The sequence below is a fragment of the Meriones unguiculatus genome, chromosome 5, assembly GCF_030254825.1.
Source record: "Meriones unguiculatus strain TT.TT164.6M chromosome 5, Bangor_MerUng_6.1, whole genome shotgun sequence".
Lineage (NCBI taxonomy): Eukaryota > Metazoa > Chordata > Mammalia > Rodentia > Muridae > Meriones > Meriones unguiculatus.
The window spans coordinates 111073258-111095813 of record NC_083353.1 but is presented as its reverse complement, the minus strand read 5'-3'; the positions used below and the strand labels follow the sequence as shown (position 1 = coordinate 111095813).

The following is a 22556-nucleotide window of genomic DNA, read 5'->3' as shown; positions in this document are numbered from 1 at the left end:
AAATCCCAGAAACCACATGTGCCTCACAACCATCTACAGTGAGATCTGGTGCCCTCTTCTGGCGTGCAGATATATGTAGGCCGAACGTTGTATACATAATAAATCTTAAAAAAAAAAAAAAAATCTGAAATCTGTATACAGATGTATCTGCTGGGTTTATGTATCCTGTGCCATAGTGAGTCTGACTAAGTACAATCCACCTTACACGTTCTCAGCAACAGTGGCTACTCTGACTTACAATCTACCTTCAAAGCTGAGAAGCAACGCACACAAACGGAGTTAGCGGGGTCCTTTTCCATTCTGACCTTCTCCCCCCTTCTCCTGTAGTGTCACATTCTCTCTCTCTCTCTCTCGTATGATTATATCCAGGAGCAGGTCAGAGACTAAGGAAGGGAGCATCCTTCACATTTCAGGCCATGGGAAGAGAAATTTCTTCCTCCCGTAGGCTCCCGCCTCAGGACCAAGGCTGGTCAGACTCAGTTGTACCCTTCTCGCTCCCTGACCGAAGCCCCTTTTCTCCTCTGAGTGCTCTCAGCTGTGCTCATGACGTTTGCCGAATTCGTTATCTGACCTCTCGGGGCCACTTCTTTACCTCCTTTTGTATACCAGCCCCAACCTCCCTACAAAGTGTGGCTCAAGTTGCTCATTCATTCGTGGCCTTTCCGGGTTTCAGGACTGACTGAGTAAAAGATTTTAAAGAGTGTCAGCACACCACAGCGTTCTTCGGATAAGGCTCAGAGGACGTGGACCTCAAAACAAAGGTCTTCTTCCCCGAGCTGGAATTCAAGATTAAGCTGAAGTCCCCCCAGCTCCGGCCGAAGCACACGCTCCCGGAAGTCGGCAGGTGCACAGGCTGGTCCGGCGCCTGTCCTCCCGGGTGGCCGCGCGCGCCGACCAGCCGACTCCAGGTCTTCTGCAGGGGAAGCGAGGAACCCAGAGGCTCTCCATTCAGTTCCGGAGACAGAGCGGGAGACGCGAACGCCGCCCGCGCGTTCCCGGCTCCGCACTCCAAACCGGAGCCCGACGCCCCGGGTCCGGACTACCACTCCCGTGAGGCCCCGCGGCCGACGGCCGCTGATTGGTCGTTTATTAAGGCGCGGGGAGGGGGCGCGGAGCCCCGGAGGCGCGCAGTGTGCGCGTGCGCGCGGCGGGCGCGATGGCTGCGCTCGGCGGGCTGTTGGTGCACGGTGCCCGTCGCCGTCCGTGGACCCTGCCTGCGCGCCTGGCTGCGGGGTTCCACGGCCGCTGGCCCCGGAGGGGTTACGTCGTGGGTCGCGCTGAGGTGAGGGCGCGCGGCTTCGGCGCTGCGCGTGGGGAGGGCTGTGCCCGCGACTGAACATCCCGGCCGCGGTTCGGAGACCGTGGAGCCGCGGAACCCTTCTTCCTTCCCGAGGCGGTGTCCCGCCGAGCGCCTTCCGCCCGCTGGAAAGTCCGTGTCCCCGGGGAACGACCCGTACCAACCCCAGGGCAACCTCGGGTGGGCTCGCAGCAACTTTCCGCGCGTCAGCAAAGCTTCTCGGCAGTTAATTCGTTTCCACTTCGGTTAAAGTAAGGGCCCGCGGACTCTCATTTGAAATGGTAGCTGTTTGGAGTGTGAGCCGCAAACTCTGTATGGCTCAGGAGTGCAGCCGTCAAGGCAAAGGAGCTGTTAATTTTATTCTCGTTAGTACTATCATCGTCATTACTGTGTGTGAGAGAGTGATAGATATGCGGGAACCCGTGAGAAGGTTAGAGAAAAACTTTCCCGTTCTCGCTTTCCAGTTCTGCGGTTGGAACATCACGCTTGCACAGCAAACTCTTTTAACAGCTTTGCCATCCCGCTGGGCTTTAATTTTTTTTTTTTTTTAATGTGTTTGGCAAACTATGTGAGTTTCCAAAAATTAAGAGGGAATGTGAATTCCATACTTTTATCTCCCAAATAAGCAGTCACTGTATTTTGACACACCTGCTTATCTCTCCCCTTTGTGGCTGTAAGACTTTAAATCTCGGAGTTCTTATCGTTTCAACCCTGAACTCTTCGTGGACCTTTGGAAAGGGCGTTTTAAACTCAACCACCATGCTGTTATCAGAACTAACACATTTCCCTCAACTTGTTTTGAAAGTATAAGTGAATGGATTTATTGTGTGTTTGTGGGAATGGATTTGTTGTGTTTATGTTCCCTGACTGACCTGCAACTCACCGGGTAGACCAGGCTGTCGTCAGATCCTTGATGATTTTAGGTATGTGCCACCAGGCCTGGTTTCAAGCAAATGGGTTTTAAGCTTAAACTTGCATCCCGAACAGTGTTGCCTGCGTTCACAATGGGACAGCAATGAAATTGAGCTGCTAAGGTTTACCTTTTGGGAAGCATCTCAAGGGAAAGGTCTGCTGTATTTCTTTCCAACCGTCCTTTGGGTCACTCAGCGGCCCCCTTGCCAAACACCTCAGGGGTTCTAAACGCAGTGTTACAGCAAGTGTGTGGTGAAATCACAACCTCTCATCTGTTCAGACCTGTATGCTGATTCTCTCTGAGAAGAGTCAGATGATGAAAGGAGAAAAAAGATGTAAGGGTTTCTATGGTTACTCTGAAATCTACCCATGATTTCATGGGTAGATTTAGGACCCCGTTAGGAATTTGCTGAGCAGTAGGGAAGGGCTTCGGCAATTCTGAGAGCCACTTGGGTGTGAAGGAAGTACTGTGATTACCAGGAGGGGAGAAGTGAACCATCTGGAAGTTAGGTGAGGTGAGCAGTGTGGCCAGAGATCTCAGTGTCTCCTAGAACTTTGCTTGCTTCCAGGAACTGCTCAGGGAGCAGGGGAAAAGGCCTTGGCTTTGCTGCTAGCTCAGTTTGAAATGGAATTCTGGACCCAGCACTCGTCAGTCAGGTAGGGAAGCATTTGGCTCATCATTCTCTCAGAAGTTGGTTCTTTGATCAGGGGAAGGAGCTGAAAGAACCCAGGCCTCATACAAGTTAGGCAAATGTTTGGTCACATTCATCAATAGCCATTTTTTCTTTTCTTTTTTGAGACACATTTCTCTGTGTAACAGACCAGGCTGCAGGCTGGCCTGGAATTTACAGAGATCCACCTGCCCTGCCTGCTGAGTGCTGTGATCAAAGGCATGTACAACCATGCCCGGCTATAGCTATTTTTTCCTCCTATTTTACTTGATACAGAAAGTCGTAACTTCACTTCTTGACCTACTCCTGGCTTCCTGTCTTTCCTTGACTGCTCTTTCTCTTGTGTTTCTGACTGGCTTTAATGTGTCCCATCCTTAAATGACGGTGTTCTTCCTAGTTCCCTGAGAACAGAGACTTTCAATAAAGTTTTTGTCAGGAAATGACAGCAGACACCTTTCATCCCAGCACTGAAGAGCCGCAGGCAGGGGAGATTGCTGTGAGTTCAAGACCAGTCTGGTCTACAGAGCTAGTTCTAGGACAGCCAAGGCTACACAGAGAAATACTGTCTTGGAAAAAAAAATAAGTGTGTAGGTGTGTCTGCATGTGTGTATGTGCACCTGATCGCAGGTGCCTTTGGAGGCCAGAGGCATCGAATCCCCCAGAGCCGCAGTTGTGGACCCCTGGGAGTTGCCTGATGTGGGTGCTGGGAACCAGCCTGGATCCTCTGTAAGAGCAGCATGTCTCCAGCCGGACAGAGACATTCTAGACTTTCACCTGTAGTCCTGACCTCGCACCTGCCCCCACCCGTCCCAGTCAGGATGCATCGGTCCCTGCCTGCCCTCCTGTTCCTCTTTGGTTCACTGATCATCTCCAATCTTTCTTTCATGACCTCCACCCCCAAAGCAACATTCCTGGTGATTCCTGTTGCTCTTCCCTCCGCCCCTGCACCTACATGGTTTCCAGGCCCTCTCTATTTTCTTTCCTATTTTCTCTCCTCCGTAAGTGTTTCATTTTTTAATTTTATTTTTGTATAAACATTTGAAAAAACTGCTTCATTGTGACATTTTTCTTACACATAAGTAATGGAGTGGGGATATAGGTAAAGGATAACTACAGTGGAAATTCTTCTATAGTTTTCCTGCTTCCTGTGGCTTTTTTTCCTGCCTCTGCCTCCTGATTGCTGGGATTAAAGGTGTGGGCCACTACACCTAGTCCCTATTTGCCTTCTTTTTACTTTCATAGATGAAAAAAATGTGGTGCTTGTCTTTTATTTTATTGACAGAATGATCACTTTATCCATTTTCCTGACTCTTCTCCATTCTTGTTGCTACTAACCTAGATAAAATCACCATCATCATTGTCTTGGATTGCAGAAGCTCCCACCTTTCTCCCTCACCTGGATTCCCTTCAGTCTGGTCAATCTGTTCTTCCCTCTGTAGCTAAAATTCCCCTGTAATCAGGCCTGACGATGCCATTTTCCTGTTTCAAATTATGACTGGGCTGGAGAGATGGCTCAGCAGTTAAGAGCACTGGCTGCTCTTTTTTGTTGTTGTTTTGGTTTTTCAAGACAGGGTTTCTCTGTGTAGCCATAGCTGTCCTGGACTTGCTTTGTAGGCCAAGCAGGTCTCACACTCACAGAGAGCCACCTGCCTCTGCTTCCCCAAGTGCTGGGATTACAGGCTTGGGACATCGAACCAAGCTTAATAGTTGTTCTTCTAAAGGACCCAGGTTCAATTCCTGGAACCCAAATGGCAGCTCGCACCTGTCTGTAATTCCAGTTCCAGAGGATATGATGACACCCTCACACAGACATGGATACAGGCAAAAGACCAGTGCACATGATATAAACATAAATTTAAAAAATCTTTATGGCCTAGGAGCCTTGTGATGAGTCCCCATCCCTTATGGGAGATACACTGGTTCAAGCCTTTCTCACTCCCCGTGTTCTCAGCTCTGGGGTTAGTGCTCAGTGTAGCCTGTTCTGTGACTGCTTTAAAGTGTCCTCTCTTCATCTGTAGTCTGGCATTGTGTGTGTCCTCCCCCTCTGATTGGGCTCTGGGAATGATTTGATTCACATTTATTTTTTATCTGGATGCATGCATGTATGCTTGTCGTATTTTGTGTGTGAAGGTCAGAGGACAACTTTTGGGAGTAGGTTTTCCTCAGCCTTGTGGAGTCTGGATTTAACTTCACTTGTCAGGCTTCCTTGGCAAGCGCCTTTCTTTCCATTGAGCCACCTGCTGGCCTCATGTTTTTGAAACACTTGTTTCACTAGGTAACCTAGGCTGGCATTGAATTCAGTGTCCTCCAAGTCTTGAAAGCATCTTAAGTGCTGGGACTGCAGGCATGCACCACGTGATTAGTGTAGGAGGTGAATGAGAAAATTTAATACTTTCATGGCTAGCCCAGAATTCTCCAGGAAACCCTGTCTGTGTGGTTTGATCCTTACAGTGTGTGTAATTATCAGATTTACAATGTTGAGGGCTGGTGACATAGCTCAGTGGTGGGGCGCTTGCCGGGCATGCATAAGGTCCAAGGTTCTATGTCTAGTTTTCCTGAGCACCTAAAAACTTTAAATTGATTTCTATTTGTGAAAATGCTGCTCTTTCAGTGCCTTGCTTTCTGAGCTAGCTGCTTATTCTGTGCTGTCAACTAAGTAGGGAGGGACTGGAGCCCTGTTCCTCTGTGTTGGTTCTTTTGTTTATTAAGACAGGTGTCACTGTGTAGCTCTGGCTGGCCCCAACCTCCCTCAGCTAGGAATACCTGTGACACTGTGCCTGTTCCTACTTGTGGTTTGGATTGCTCACCACTGATAAAGTTTTGTGCATAGACTATGTGTGTTCTACAAATGGCTTGACCTAGTTGGCACCAATAAAAGAAATGACAGACAGGTTAGGTTAGTTCATTAGTTTTGATAGTTGAGAAATGTCTTTTATATTAACAGGCAGTTTATAAACTAAAAATGGAATGAGGTTTTTAAAAAGATTGTTAGCTGGGCGTGGTGGCACACACCTTTAATCCCAGCACTCATTGAGGCAGAGTTGGGACGATCACTGTGAGTTCAAGACCAGCCTGGTCTACAAAGTGAGTCCAGGACAGCCAAGGCTACACAGAGAAACCCTATCTCAAAAAAAGAAAAGAAATTAAAGGAAAAAAAGAAGAAGAAAAGAAAGCTGGCCAAGCAAGCCAGTAAGCATGGCCTCTGCATCAGCTTCTGCTTCCAGATTCCAGCCCTTCGTGAGTTCCTGTCCTGATTTCCTCCAGTGATGGACTATGATCCAGAAGTGTAAGCCAAATAAACCCTTTCCTTCCTCCCCAGCTTACCTTTTGGTCATGGTGTTTTCATCACAGCAATAGAAACTTTTAAGACACAAAACAAAAACAAAACCCATGGGGGAATCAATAGGTTCCTTATAGCAGTTGGGGGGGGCATGGTTTTGGGATCAGTTTTTCATGGCTTGTATCTTTTGTGTTGTTCCCCCCCCCCTTTTTTTTTCTTGAGACAGGGTTTCTCTGTGTAGCCTTGGCTGACCTGGACTCACTTTGTAGACCAGGCTGGCCTCCAACTCACAGCCATCTGCCTGTCTCTGCCTCCCAAGTTCTGGGACTACATGTGTGCACCCTCCCCCCAGCTTGTATTGTTTTTTTTGGGGACAAGGTCTTATATAGCTGTGGCTGGCCTTGAACTCTTGATCCTTCTGCCTCCACATCCTGAGTGCTAAGAATATAGGTTTGTGCTACTGTCTCTGTTAGATTCTCATTGTAGCAAAAATGTGGAAAACTTTTCACATCTCTCTCTTTGTTTCTTTCTTTTTTCTGTCTGTCTGTCTTTACTGGAGGGTACATACCATGCCACACATGTGGAGGTCAAAGGACAAACTGGGGGAGTTAATTATCTTATACAAAGTGTATTTTGTATCAGGTTTGGTGGCAAGTGCCTTTGCTGAGCCATTTCACTGGCCCAAACTTAACCTTTTTTTTGGGGGGGGGTTAGGGTCTCAGTTGTATCTCTGGATGGTCTGGAACGTGTTGTGTAGATGAGGCTGGCCTTGAAGTCATAGAGATGCTTGCCTCTACCCTAGGAATGACTAATGACCTCATTTGAACTTGTTTTTTTAGTGGTTTGTTTGTTTTGTTTTGTTTTTATTGTTGTTTGTTTTTTTTGAGACAGGGTTTCTCTGTGTAGCCGTGGCTGTCCTGGCACTTGATTTATAGACCAGAGATCCCTTCTGCATCTGCTTCCCAAAGTTCTGGGATTTCAGGGTTGGGCCAGAGTGCAGGCTTAAACTTTCTAGAAGAAATGAAACAATGTTGTTGGTTTGTTCAGTCAGAATGTTATGTAACTAGAAATGATGTTCAGGGAGTGGACTATGTCTACAAATTGGCAGGCCACCAAAGAAGTATCAACCGAGAAAAGTAAGGCGGGCTGCTGGGCATTGTGGGGTGTGTCTTATCCCAGCACTTAGGAGGCAGGAGGATCATTATGGAGTTTGAGGCCAGCCTGGTCTACAGCGTGAGTTCTAGACAGCCAGGGCTACACAGAGAAATCCTGTCTTGAAAAATCAAAACAACAGGCCTGGAGAGATGGCTCAGAGGTTAAGAGAACCGGCCATACTTTCAAAGGTCCTGAGTTCAACTCCCAGCCATAATCATCAATAATGAGATCTGGTGCCCTCTTCCGGCATACAGGCATACATGCAAGCACACATGCAGGCAGAATACTGTATAAATAATACATTTTAAAAGAAAAGAAAACAAACAAAAATAGTAAGGTGGAAATAAAGAATAGCATGATTGTGTTTGTATATGTGTGCATGTAGGCAAGAGATATTTAAAATGCACTAGGTGTCCATGTTTGCAGAGAACGTACAAGTGAGTAAGACCAGCTGGAAGGCTTGAGAAGCTTTTAAAATATTTAATGCTCTTGGTAGCTGTTAAAGTCCTTCATTTGTTTAAAACTGTGTATGTTGTTACAGTAAAATGAACAAATCTTTTTTTTTTTTTCTTTTTTCCTTTTGAGGCAAAGTCATGTAGCTCAGGACTGCCTGAACTTGCTAGTGAGTATTTCTGGTTAAATTGTTTAATCACCCAAAGAGAACAAGATACAGAATTATATTTTAATAGTCATAGGTATGGACTAAAAAGGAGTCAAAGGGAAAATATAAATTGGTTGTATTAAAATGCTGGGATCAGGGCTGGAGAGGTGGCTCAGAGGTTAAGAGGTTAAGAGCACAGGCTGAGGTTCTGAGTTCAATTCCCAGCAACCACAAGGTGGCTCACAACCATCTATAAGATCTGGTGCCCTCTCCTGGCATGCAGGTGTATGTACAGACAGAACATTGCATAATAAATAAATAAATAAATAAATCTTAAAAAAGGGAAAAAGACTATTTAAAAAAAAATGCTGGGATCATTTTTTTAATCCAATTTTAAGATTGCTTATTTTACTTTTCCGAGATTGAGCCTTAGGCCGTGGTTGTGCGCACCTTTAATCCCAGCACTCAGGAGGCAGAGGCCGGCTGATTTCTGTGAGTTGGAGGCCAGCCTGGTCTACAAAAAGAGTCCAGACAGCCAGAAGCCCTGTGAAAAGGCATACAAAACAACAACAAACAAAAAAACCCAAGAACGAGGCTTGCTGTGTAGTTAGTGCTGGCTTCAGATTCACTCTATCATTCAAGCTGGTCTTAAACTCTGGACATGCCTTCCTCTGCCTGCTGAGTGCTGGGAATACAGGTGTGTGCCACCGTGCCTGGTGTGAAATTCATTTCAGTGAGATGGTTCTGTGCTTGATAAACTTGGTAAGCTTACTTCTTTGGCCGGTCAGAAATCCCAAGTCGTGGTGTAGCTCAGTGGTAGAGTCCTTACCCTTACCTATCACGTGCAAGCTTTGATCTCTAGCACTGCCAAATAGGAAAGAGAGAAAGCAGGCACGGCTTTCTTTTGTTCTTGCTAATACCATTCTCAAACAGTGACCTGAGGATGGACCTTTCTACATGAGGTTGTTTCCTTTTCCTTCCTTTCTTCTGTCTCCTCATTCATGCAGTGCCAATTCTCTTTTTCTTCTCCTTTGTATAGAGCCCGCCCACCTTTGGCTTCCTGTTTGACATTGATGGAGTGCTAATTCGAGGCCACCAAGTGATCCCAGCTGCTCTGGAAGCATTCCGTAAGCTGGTAAACTCCCGGGGCCAGCTTCGGGTACCTGTGGTTTTTGTCACAAATGCTGGGAACGTCTTACCACAAAGCAAAGCCCAGGAGCTGTCAGCCCGGTTGGGGTGCGAGGTAAGAGGCCGCCAAGGCATAGAAACCCAAAGACAGATTTTTTTTTTAAAGATTTATTTATTTAATTTATTTTATGTAGATGAGTACCCTATCTGCATGTATGCCTGCAGGCCAGAAGAGGGCATCAGATCCCATTATAGATTGTTGTGAACCACCATGTGGTTGCTGAGAATTGAACCCAGGACCTCTGGAAGAACAGACAGTGTTCTTAGCCGCTGAGCCATCTCTCCTGCCTGCAATAGGGTCTTTATACACATGTATACACAACCATGGTTGAGTGAGCACAGAAGTCCTGTGGTGGGGCTGAGGGGGTCATTCAGTTGATAGAATCTGTGCCTAGCATGTAGAAGCCCTAAGTTGATCCCAGCATGGTACTCCTGGCTATCGTGGTGCACACTCGACATGGCCCTTGTTCAGAACCAGCCTGGGCTACATGATACCCTAAGGGGACGTGGCCAGGGGACAGGATTCTGCCCTTACATTTTAGTGTTTGTTTTGAGACAAGAATTCGTGTGTCTGTGGTAGTTGGTAATGACTGGACATCTGGCCTCCTGTTCACTAATTCTGGGACCTCAGCTCTGCACCACCACACCTGGCGTATGCACTAGGGATTAGACCCAGGGCTCCATGTGTGCAAAGCAGGCACTCTACCAGCTGAGCTGCCAGCAGTTTAGTTTATTGTTTTCATGGCTTCAGTTTGGCCCCTGAAAGCAAAGATCATGTGTTCAGCATTCCACATCACAGATGGGACTAGGCAATGACAGATCTCGTTAATAATAATACTAAAAAGGATAAGCTGATGGCACGGACCTGGGAGGCCAAGGCCGTAGGGTTTGGGCTGCATAGTGAGACCTTGTGTCAAAGAAAACAAAATCCCATCCATGTGCATGGCCTGCAGCTGCCCAGCTCCATGGGTGCTGTCCTCCAAAAGCCAAGCACCTCCAATCCTTTGCATTTCCTCTCTATTCAAGACAGGGTGACCTTAGCGATGAGAGGAGGCTCTTTGTACCCAAGAGAGTCAGTAAAGGCTCATTAGGTGGTGTTGGCTGAAGTTGGATCCAGGGTAGAGAAATCCAGCCAGTACCATGAAGCCCTTTCTCTGAAGGGCCCGGAAGCATCCCGAGGAGCCTGGTGTGGCCTCGCACACCTCTGCAATCCTGGCACGCTGGAGGCTGAGGGAAGAGGATAGCCACAAGTGTGGGGTCAGCCTGAGCGGTGTAATGAGACTCCATCTCAAAAGAATAATTCTGGGCAAAGACTACATTGTTGGAGTTATGTAGCTTTAAAAAGCTAGATCTGGGGAGACGGCACGGTGGGTAAAGTGCTTGAGTTTGGTCTCTAGCGCCAGTCTAAAAAGCCAGGCTGGGTGGCACATCTGAAATCCCAGGGGTGGGGGGTTGGAGACACTTGAATCCCTGAGGCCCTCTGGCCAGCCGGTCTAGTCTGTCAGTCTGGCAGCATAGGAGCTGCAGACTGCGTGACAGACTGAAAGGGAAGATGGCGCATGGCTGAGAGAGATAGGCAGTGGTGGCCTCTGGCTTTCCACATGCCCATCTCCTCACATACATACACACACATGTGCACGCAACACACAAACTAGATCTGGGGCTGGGAGTATGAGCCAATGATAGGACACCTGCTTTGCATTTTCAAGGCCCTGGTTCTTTGACCAGCACCACAGAGGTAAGAGTCAGCTCAGGATTTAAGTAGAAATGAAAATGCAGTGCCAAGGTCCAAGACAGATATCATGGCAGAGTATGCTTGTAAAAGCCTGTGGTTTCCAGGCTGGGGATAAAGAAGTCTCATGGGGTTTCTGAGCTAAGCCCAGCAGGATCTTATATCCGATAATGCTTCTCTTGTTTTGTATGTTGAACATTAAATTAGGCACACATACACACACTCACACTTAAGGGATTGAAATAGGTTCTTGTATGCCAGGCTAGCACTCTGTCACTGGGCTACAGTTCCAGCCCTGGGTAAGTTCTAGTTCCTGTGTGGCTAAGTCTTACAAAGTGTCAGGTGTAGGAAAGGCTTTCACAGCTCTGTTTTTATACCCCACCCGCACCCCAGTGACAGAACCCAGTGCTGTCTCCCTGTTATTTCTCTCAAGCCTGTGTCTCCCTGCTCTCCTTTTGGCTTCTCTAGGTGGATCCAGACCAAGTCATTCTCTCTCACGGTCCCATGAGGTTCTTCTTGCAGTACCACAACAGGCGGATGCTCGTGTCGGGGCAGGGGCCCCTGCTGGGAAACGCCAGAGCGTATCCTTTTTGATTTGCTGTTCTGGGTGGAGAGCAGGTGCAGGCTTGGGGTGCCAGAGAGTGCGGTGGGCTCTTGGGAAACAGGGAGAGAGAGATCCTTCATGTGCTCAGTCCTTGAGACTGGTGCTGCCGGCCCACACACCACCACCTCGTAGCCATCTGCAGAGCCTAGTGGACTGCGGCTTAACCGTGAAGAGTCTTGATCGTTCGTGTCTTGAGTAGAAACCTAGGAATCCCCACGCCAGTGATTCTCAACCTGTGGGTGTGACCCCTTTGGGGCTGAATGACCCTTTCACAGGGGTCTCCTATTAGATAACAGCAGATAACGTTACAGTTTATAGCAGTAGCAAAATTATAGTTATGGAATAGCAACAAAAATAATTTCATGCTTGGGGATCATCACAACATGAGGAACTGTATTAAAGGGTCGCAGGTCGAAGGTTGAGAACAGCTGCTCTAAGCGAACAACTCCTCAGTGTGAGAGCTTTGCTCCAGCCTCGTCCATCCTTGTCAGCTCCTGTTACTGAATAGTGCCCTTTGGTCACGTGTACTCAGAAAGCAAAGAACGTGGTTCCTGTCCTCAGGCAGCTTGTTCATGTGCCCTGGTGCTTCCTAGGTACCATCTGGGCTGTGTGCTCTAAGGCAGGTCAGGGACCCAGGTAAGAGCATTGGGAATGTGGCTTACTCAGGAAATTCATACTTGAGGAGGGAAAAACACACCCACAAACAGCAAAGGGGTGTTGACGATAGCAGGTGTCACTGGGTTCTCTAGAGGAACAGAACTGATAGACCGAATATATATTTTAAATGGAGGTTTATTTGTTTGGCTAACACAGTAGGGGCTGGGTAGTTGAGCAATGGCCATTTTCTGCTAGAGGGCCTAAGAACCCTGTAGCTGCTCAGTCCATGCTTCAGCACTCCTAATCTGGCACTGAAAGCCAGTGTTCCTGGGAGACCTTCAGTCAGACCTCCTGTATTTGGGCCACCTCCAAAAGGTGACCCCTGCTCTGGGGAGTCTTTTTCCTCAGTTAATCTTGTCTGTTTCATCTCTTAGGTGAATGTGGGTCCAGTCTGGATGATAGTCATCACAGGGGTGGGAAGCTAGCTCAGCTCTGAGGGCACTGCCACCAGGTCTGACCTCCTGCCTATGATTGTTAGGACCCACGTGGTGGAAGGAGGGAACTGACTCCCACGGTTCTTCTGATGTCCCTAATCCCCACAAATAATTAATTAAAAAAAGATTAACTACTTCAGCATGAGGGACTGGGGATGAAGCTCAGTTGTAGAGTATTTGTCTATCATGCATGAGGCATTGCTTTGGATCCCAAGTACTACAGGGCAGAAAAGATGGCATAGGGCCAGGGAGATGGCTGAGCAGGTAGAAAACACTTGCCTCTCAGCCTAACCGCCTGAGTTAGAGCCGCAGATCCCACAGAGTGGAAGGAGAGAATGCACTTCTGAAGTTGTCCTCTTGACTTCCACATGTCCCTCCCAGCTACATAGACGCATTCTAAAAATTGAAAAGATGGGGTGCTAGGAGGATCTGTTAGAATAATCATGTGTCTAGTTAAGACTGCAGGATAGAATCATGGACAGGAAGATGAGGCAGATCTTACGAGAGTAGGCTGGGGTTGCTCGGTTCCTGCACGATGGTCCCTTCCTGGCTGAGTGGGAGTTCCCTCTAACCCTTTGTGACTGTTAAGCGACTTCCTGGAGAGATGTGAACAAACATCTGTTCAACCAAATAGGGCACCAATAGCAAACCAACTGGCTTAATGAACCAGTCAGTTATTTGGGGTAAAGGCAGCCCCTTCAGCAAAAGGCCCACCCCAGAATAGCCTGGGGTTGCACGAGCAGGCGCCTTGGCTGATAGGAGTGCCTCTTCCCCCAGAATGCTGCTGTAGGGGAGTGTGAGCAGATGGGGAGGGAGGGAGGGATTGTGGATCTGGTAACTTTCATAAGTCCCACCTCCCCTCCGGGAGGGAATGTTTCAGTGCAGAGGAAATAGCTGTTCACCAGTTACTGGACTTTGCTCGGATCCCAGCTATAGAGGACCTCCTCCCCACCCCATGCTTAGGGCTGCACCATTCATGGAGTTCCCTCATTTGAACAGCACTGAACACGGCACAAGCCCCTTGAGTACATGGGGGCTGTCCTCTGGGTCTTGCTGGGGTAGGATCTGGTGACTCGAGTGGGTACCAAGGGATTGCACTGGTATTCCATGTGTCTGCATAATCTGTAGCTCTGCCTATGCAGTCAGCAGCCTGTCCCTGGTGCCTGTAGGATTTAGGAAAGCTGCCTGCCTGCCATGGTCTGGCCTGGGTCTGGTTCTGCTCACTTGTGACCGGATGTATCCATAAAAGCATCTTCCCAGGACTGTAGCTTTGTTTCCCTGATCTTGCTCCAGACTAGGCTTCCGGAATGTGGTGACAGTAGAGGAGCTGCGAATGGCCTTCCCAGAGCTGGACATGGTGGACCTCGAGCGGCGGCCGAAGACCACGGTAATAGGACAGGGTGGGTCATTTCACCCTCCACAATACCCCTTGGGTCTGTGTCGTCTGTGTTGGCTCCTCTTGTTGCTCCCACCACCCTTCTGCTTGGAGCTGCATTTTGTTTTCTGGGCGCTTCTGGACTGGTCTCGGAGAGGTGTGGCTGGTCGAGAATGAGAGAGGCTGAGGAGGAACAGCCTCCTAGGGACTCCATTTGGAGTCTTGGCATTTGCTCCAGGTAATAGCAGTTCGTTTGTTTTTTTAATAGATGTATGTATGTATGTATATATGTGTTTATACATGCATTCTACCTGGATGTGTGCTTGGGCACCAGATCTCACTATAGATGGTTGTGAGCCACCTTGTGGTTGTTGGGAATTGAACTCAGGACCTCTGGGAGAACAGCCAGTGCTCTTAACCTCTGAGCCATCTCTCTAGCCCTGGTTAACAGTGTTCTTACTGGTGGCCTTCCCAGGTTTTCTCAGGGAACCATTAGCCCTTTAAGTTACTCCCTGCCGCTGCTTTATCCTAAAGCAGAGTCCAGAGAGCCTGCCTTGTGAGGAGAGAAACCATGATAAGTCCGCCCACACTGCCCTTGGTGTTTGCTAAGATTTCAAAAGAGTGGCTTGATTTTATTTTTGTAGTTCTGGGGGTCACACCCAGGCTTGTGCGTGCTTGGGAAGTTTCTGCACTAAGTGACACCCCAGCCCATGGTTTCTTATTTCTTGGGATAGTAAGTTCCAGGCCACTCGGTGATCCTTTGGCATATTACTGCCTACTTCCTAAGGTGTCCCTTGGTCCATTCCTCATGAAGATTGATATCTACCTATATGTGTATATATATAATAGCTTATGTTAATTTAGGATATGATGAGACGCAGTTATAGACAGGTAAGCTTAATTTAATAGAAAATAGGTTCTAAGTACTCCTACTAGAAGATCCTGTTCTTTGAGTCACTAAAATTCTGAGGAGAACTGGAATATAGAGTGGGAACACATCTCAGAATAGCCCCAAGGCTGAGCCTGGCACAGGAGAGGTTACTCACCTCAGCCAAGACTGCAGTGGCCCAGGGAAGAGTGGACCCGAGGCCGGTAAAGAGAAAAACCTTTATAACTGGCATGAAGATGAGAGTCCTTGTGCCCAGAGATCTCTCACAGGCTGCTTTCTCCTTTAGCACCCTCATTCTAGAGGCTCCTGCTTAGCCGGGACCTTGTTTTCCCTCCTGGCTAGAGAAGCACTGCTGACCACTGCCCCTCCTGGCCAGCTTGCCACGTGGCGTCCCTCAGCCTGTGTTGAGCCCAGTCTGGGCCTCGTCTTTCCCCTGTCCATCTTCTTCCTAAGTTTTCTCTACTTCTTGCCGTGGGCTGGTCCTTGGGGATGGTGTCTGACCTGTGTGCTTCCTGCTACTCAGCCCTGGAGACTGGATGCTCCAGCAGTGGAAGTGACTAGCATTGATGGGCTTCTTCTTTGTCTTTTGGCAGCCCCGGAGGAGTGACTTCCCTGCCATTGAAGGTAAAAGAGGCCCTGAGCCTGGGTAGGCGTGGGTTCTTCCTTTCCCCTCTCTCCTGTCAGACTCTTCTGCAGATAGTGTTGAAGATGACACTGCACAGCAGGACCTGGGTCGCCTGGGTCCTGGCCCTGGCTGTCCACTCTGAGACATGTATTGGTGATTTCTCCTCCGAAGTGCTTATCTGATTGTGTTAAAGAATTGCAAGCTCAGCAGCTCTTAAGAGTAGATAGGTCTAGTCCAGTATTGCTTAGGTCTCCCTTGGACAATAAAGACACTGTAACATCTTGTTGCCATCCTGAAGTTAAATTACTTTCCCATGACCCATATTGGAAAGTACTCAGTGGCCAGTTGTGGTGGTGCCTATTTGTAGCTTCCCACTTAGGGGGTTGAAATGAAAATATTTGAGTTGAAGGCTAATTCTGGACTTCACAGTGATACTTTTATCTTAGAACCAAACAAAATAATGAGTGCAGTGTAATGCCCTCCCTGTACCAGAGAGGGAAATGAATGTGAGAAGATGCTAATATGTCTCAGTATGTTCTAATTATCTGAGACGGAAAGTGATTGTGATAAACAGAGTGACCAGGGATGTTCCAGCGAGAGATACAGGGATGTGTTCAGAATGCCACTAGTGAATTTATTGGGAGGGTCCTCATACACTGCTAGGAGAGGACAGTGTTTGTCTATGTGAAGTTTCCCACCTGCTAACTATTCAATTGTGACAATAAAAATATGTCCTCCAGGGCTGGAGAGATGGCTCAGTGGTTAAGAGCCCTGGCTGCTGTTTCAGAGGACCCCCATTCAATTCCCAGCACCCACATGGCATCTCACAGCTGTCTGTAATTCCAATCCAGAGCAGCTGGCACCCTGTCAGAGACTTGTTTGATACAGGGCCTCTCTACATTGCCCTGGCTGTCCTAGAACTCACTGTGTAGACCAGACTCGATTCAGACTCAAAGAGAGCCACCTCCATCTGTCTCCTGAGTGCCAGGATTAAAGGGGTGTGCCTGCCTCGTGCTTTTATTTATGTACATGTGCCTGTGGAGGCCAAAAGAGGGTGCTGAATCCTTGGAGCTGGAGTTCTATCAGCCATGGGTGCTAGGCATTAAACTCAGGTTCTCTGCAAGAACAGCAAGTGTTTTCAACCACGGAGTTATTTTTCCAGCGCCTTACTTTGTTTTGAGACAGGGGTCTCACTTTATAGTCTAGACTGGCCGTGAACTCTGTAGTCCTCTGTTTCAACATTCTAAATGCTGGAATTACAATTGTAAACCAAGATGCCCATCTTGATACTTGGACTTTTTTGGAGAAAAGATCTCATAGAGTAACCACTGGCCTCTGGTTTGTGGCCAGATCAGTAGCTGGGGTGACTTTGAGCCATTCATCATCCACCTCCGCCTTGCTGTGTGACAGCGCTATCACACAGGTGTAGCCACTGTCCTAGGCCTTAGCTTTTTCACTTATCTACTTTGTATTGCAAGGGTTGGGACTCAGGGCCTCCTTCATGCTGGGCTGGCATTTGATTACTGAGCCATACTTTCAGAGCCCATGCCTCTTTTTCAGATGTAGTTGAGGTTTAGCAGTGAATAAACCACAGTTTTACAGGAAGCTCGGCTGACTTAGGGTTAGAGCTCAGGGCCTTCCCATTTCAAGTTCTTATGCTTGGCCATCAGTTTCGGAGATGGGAGGGCAGGCGGGCCAGCCACCTGTAGAGAGTAGTGCTTGTGGGCTGTGCTGGGGTATGGTGGGCAGGGCCCCATCAAGAGCAGCAGCATGAGATCTGCTTCTATTAAACAGTCAAGGACTCGAAGGACACCCTTATTTTGCTCCTTGTTTGTTGGGCCCCGCATCCAGGGTGTACTGGGACGGGGCATGCAGGGCTGCTCAGATGGCCACCTTAGTAAAGGACCTCTAGCTCTGGGTAGGTAGACAACTGGGCTCTGTTGTCTCTGATGGGCCTCCCACCTACTCACCACAAAGGGCAGGCCAAGTGCCCTACTCCCTCTTCCCTGTGCCTTTGATTTGTAGGGATTCTCCTTCTTGGGGAGCCAGTCCGCTGGGAGACAAGCCTGCAGCTGATTATGGATGTCCTTCTTAGCAATGGAAACCCTGAGAATGGCCTGGCAACAGCTCCTCCGTATCCCCACCTCCCTGTCCTGGCTAGCAACATGGATCTCCTGTGGATGGCTGAAGCTAAGATGCCCAGGTGAGGACACAGTATCTCTGACTTTTATCTCATGAGCCTTTTAGGTGCCACCATAGCCCGACCTGAAAGTGAAGGCTTTCGGGAGTTACTTCATGTCAGTTACTAAAGCTGCAGAGTCCTGAGCACAAAGATGTGCTGAGCGATTTGTAGTGTGCGCCGCTCCCCGATGGTCTCAGGACACACCAGCAAACAGGTAGTTTCTCAGTGTGTTAGTGCTGTACACTCAGGATTCTTCCTCGGGTGCTGGTTCTTTCACGTCTATGTTTGCTTTCATGTGTGAGCCCTATGGATGGAGAAAACAGATTATAAACCAGGATTATTCCCATGGTTTAGAGCCGAGAATTGAGATCAGCTGTGTAGCACCTGTGTCCAGCTCTCTTCTGGGCTGATAGGTGCCTCTTTTCTGGCTCTCAGGGCGCATGGCTATGAAGCCAGCTGATGACAGAATAGAGTGTCTTCTCACCCTTCTGTGGGCGGGTCCCAGAGGCTGTGTGCGGTCAGCAGAGGGTAGTCTAGACCCAAGACTCAGCCTCAAAGAGGCAGGGCTTCCTTCCTGTGACTCTCTTTCTGTGAGCCAGGCTCACACCACACTGTATAGCTCAAGTTGACTTCAACCTTCCTGCTCCAGTTCCCCCCTGGCCCCTGTCACATTTACTAAAGTGTATTCCGTAGCTTTAGATTTGATATTTTCTCCGAGTTAGTGTATTGGTTTGTCTTTTATTACCGTGAAAAGACACCATGACCATTAACAACTCTTATAAAGGAAGACATTTGATTAGGTCTGGTTTACAGTTCAGAGGTTCAGTCCATCATCATGGTGGGAAGCATGGCAGTGTGCAGGCAGACATGGTGCTGGATTAGGACCTGAGAGTTCCACATCTGGATCCGCAGGCAGCAGGAGACTGTGCCACACTGGGTGGAGCCTGAGCATAGGTGACCTCAAAGCCCCACCCCCCACAGTGACACACTTCCTCCAAGGTCACGCCTACTCCAACAAGGCCACGCCTCCTAACGTGCCACTCCCTCTGACCAGGGTTCACACACACGAGTCTATGGGGGCTGTATCCTAGTCAAACCATTGCAGTTAGGGTATGTTGATTCTAAATGGGAATCAGGTACAAGTTAGGAAGATAGCTGTGAGTTGAAAAGCAAGGGGGGAAGCAGTTCAGAAGACCAGATTTAAGATGATGTTTTACATTCGTTTTTGTTTTTGAGACAGGGTTTCTCTGTCCTGGAATCTTTGTAGACTAGGCTGGCCTCAAACTCACAGGAATCCATGTGCCTTTGCCTCCACAAGTGCTAGGATTACAGGTGTGCACCACCATGCTGAGTGTTTTTAGTTTTAGTTTGTTTTTTTTTAAAGATCTATTTATTATGTATATACAGTGTTCTGCCTCCATGTGTTCCTGTGCACCAGAAGAGGGCACCAGATCTCATTATAGATGTTTGTGAGCCATCATGTGGTCACTGGGACTTGAACTCAGGACCTTTAGAAGAACAGCCAGTGTTCTTAATCTCTGAGCCACCTCTCCAGTTCCTCAGCTGAGTTTTTAATTCAAAGAAGGCATATTTGAGATTTTTCCCCCACACTTGGCTGGCTCAAAGTTGGCTGGGTGTGGTAGTATGTAGCGGCAATTCTGGCACTGAAAAGACTGAGGCAGGAGAACCACAAGTTTAACACCAGCCTGGGCTTCATACCTGGTTCCAGACCAGCCAGGGCTACAGCAAAGTCCTGATTCACAACATGAGAAGAAACAAACAAAAAGAAAATGGAATTCTTTTGCTTTATTTTGTTTGAGACAGGTCTCACTGTTCAGCCTTGCTTGGTTGGTATTGATTCTCACCAGCTGAGCTGATCCATGTCTGGGAGACCTGGGATCTGAGGACCTGAAAGGACGGGGCAGATCACATTCTAATGCTGTAGAGAGCCTTACTTCAGTTTCAGTGTGCTTTATACACGAAAGCAGTGATCCAGGGACGGTTGCTCGAGTTCAGAAAAACATGTGAATAAATGCCAGTAAGAGCAGCCCTTTCCCAGAGCTTTCTCAGGGCAGACAACTTAACACAGTTGTCTGGTATTAAAGATAATATCTGGGGAGGTACAAAAGCAAGGCAGAAGGCCATGTCCAGTTCAGGGCACACTCATCAGGTTGTTGTCTAGAGCCGTGTTCTGACATCCACGAAGAATGAACATGTCTTATAAATTGACTATAAAAATTTGTCACAGAAGGCATGAAATCACATCCAAGAACAATCCAGGGAACAAAGGCCCTCTGCCTTTTTTCCTGGAGCTTCTCTCACAGGAAGAGACTCCAATGCCATTGACCCAAGGCATTGTTCACCATGGGTCAATGTTTTAACCGTCTTCTAACAGTTGGCCTGGGGTTCCCTGTATAAGCCAGGCTAGACTTGAAATTGCAGAGATCTGTCTGCTTGGCTTAGCACCGAAGGTAGGAGACACACACTTCACAGGACATAGTGTATTGCTTTCTCATTGAAAAAAGGTTAGCCGGGGGCTGGAGAGATGGTTAAGAGCACTGGCTGCTCTTCCAGAGGTTCAGAGTTCAATTCCCAGCAACCACATAGCTCACAACCATCTATAATGAGATCTGGTGCCCTCTGCTGGCATTCAGCTGTACATGCAGACAAAACATTGTATACATAATAAATCTTAAAAAAAAAAGTTAGCAGTCTGGGCCTCTGTTCAGGCTCTCCTTTTTTAAGGACACACTCACCTTTCTGCAGCACAGTCTTACCATACCCTCCAGAACGGGTGCCTAGGTGTCAGCCATCATATTAGCACTTGAGATGGCAGGAAGCATAGCGCAGGGTTGTTAGCGTGCAACACTAAGCACCTGAGTAACAAAGGATCGCAATGAGAAGCACATTGTGGAACAAAGCCGCTCCCCTTGTGAGAGCTGGGAAACAGCAAGGTAGAGGGGCAGGAGGGTGCGTGCCTTCAGGGACTTGTTTCCTGTCAGGCTCCCCTGGCTCGGGAGTCCACCTCCTCCCAAGGTGTCATCAAGCTGGGGACTAAGGCTTGAGCTTTGGGGACCATGTAAGATCCAGACCATAGCGAGGTCTCCATTGTTTTCAGGGCATTGAGTCACAGCTAGTCCAGCACTTCAGATTTTGTTGACTATTCAGTGGAGCTTACTCATGTGGTGTATAGACAAGTGACGACACTTAGCTGCAAGGGAGGCATTGAGCATTCTCCGGCAGCCAGCAATTGTAGAACAGCACCCCATCTTAGGGTTTGGGGGCCAGGTGAGATGGTGTGAATGCCGCATACCAAGCCTGACTTTGATGCTTGGGATCCATATAAAGGTGGAATGAGAGAATTGACTCCATAAAGTTGCTCCCTGACCTCCGCAGGCTCAGCATGGCCCGTGTGTATATAATTTAAAAAAAAAAAAAGAAAGAAAACTGGGTTTTGGGAGTGAGACTATTGGGTTTTCGCCCTAGTTTTTCTACCCAGGGGAAATTGCCTGTTCTTGCCTCAGTTTCCTCATGGGAAATAACTGCAGGGAAGAGAGTGCAGGTTGGGTGCTTGAAGACAGCTTAGAGGATGGCGGGTGGCCTGAGGCTGCAGTGCTGAGCTTTCTTCTCGGGCAGGTTTGGCCATGGCACCTTTCTGCTATGCCTGGAAGCCATCTACCGGAAAGTGACGGGCAAGGAGCTGAAATACGAGGGCCTGATGGGCAAACCCAGCATCCTCACTTACAAGTACGCAGAGGACATGATCAGGCAGCAGGCTGAGAGGCGGGGCTGGGCCGCCCCCATCAGGAATCTCTATGCTATAGGGTAAGCCCACTCCATCTCCATCTCTGCCGCTGCTCCTCATCTGCCCACACCACCTGCTTCCCTGCTGCTGAGTCACACCGCCCCAGGCTGATCTCTCTCTGCTGGCTCTGCAACATTAAACTTGGGTTTTCTCCTCTTTGCTTTCCGGTATTGCTGCCCTGCCAGAGATAACCCTATGTCTGATGTCTACGGTGCTAACCTGTACCACCAGTACCTGCAAATGGAAAAGCATGGAGAGGAGGAACAAGGGACTGGTGGACAGCTGAAGCAGCGGCCTTCAGCAGCCCAGAGCTGTGCCTCCATCCTGGTATGCACTGGCATATACAATTATCAGGACCCAGGCTCCCAAGTGCCTAACCCTGGACCGACAGACCTTCCATTCCACGGGCATCGTGACTACACCTTCAATCCAGAGCTCCTAGAGGCGTCCCACATCGTCCGTGATGTGAATGAAGCTGTGCAGCTGGTGTTCCACAGGGAGGGTTGGGCTTGAGAGGAAGGAGACACGTCAGAGGCTCGGGGATGTTGGTGCGTGCACCTCAGGGACTCCTGTGTGCCAGGCTGTGGTCCAGGTCACAGGCATCAAGTCTAGCCTGGGCCCTTGCCACTATTTCCTGGGATAAAGACTACAACTTTGGTAGCTACTAAATGACCTTTTGGCAGCATTTCAGGAGGAGGGACAGATTTCTGGTCCCTTTGTGTGTGTCTCTTACAGTCTAACCTCATGCCGGTTCTTAACTTTGTGCCTCAGTGTCCTCTCAGTGAGGACTTCTCCCACCCCCACCCCCCCATCCCAAGACAGGGTCTCACTGTTGTAGTTCTGGCTGTCCTGAAACTCACTGTGTAGACCAGACTGGCCTGAAACTCAGCTCTGCCCACCTCTGCCTCCCATGTGCTGGGATCAGAGGTGTGCGCCACCTACCTGCCTCGGTAAGGACTTGTAAAAGCAAGAGCACAGTGTGAAGTTACATGGAAACCTGTGGAGAGTCTGTGCTCTCACTGACGGGAGTGCTGCAGGCCACGGCAGTGTTTCTAGCACGCATGGAAGTTTTTACTGTATCTTAGAGTGTTTCCCAGAGACTTAGGGGATTTTTCTTTTTTAAATTAAAAACTATCCTAATATTTGTTA

At 48.5% G+C, this 22556-nt stretch overlaps 1 protein-coding gene across 1 annotated transcript; it reads left to right on the top strand.

The window, feature by feature from the left end:
• Positions 1 to 1128: 1128 nt before the first annotated feature.
• Hdhd5 (haloacid dehalogenase like hydrolase domain containing 5) lies at positions 1129 to 22556 on the top strand. Its single transcript, XM_021632652.2, has 8 exons — positions 1129 to 1282; positions 8956 to 9159; positions 11305 to 11417; positions 13825 to 13918; positions 15389 to 15419; positions 17446 to 17623; positions 21239 to 21427; positions 21593 to 22556. The coding sequence occupies exons 1-8, from the start codon at positions 1157 to 1159 to the stop codon at positions 21918 to 21920; spliced, it is 1263 nt and encodes a 420-aa protein (XP_021488327.1). The 5' UTR covers positions 1129 to 1156; the 3' UTR covers positions 21921 to 22556.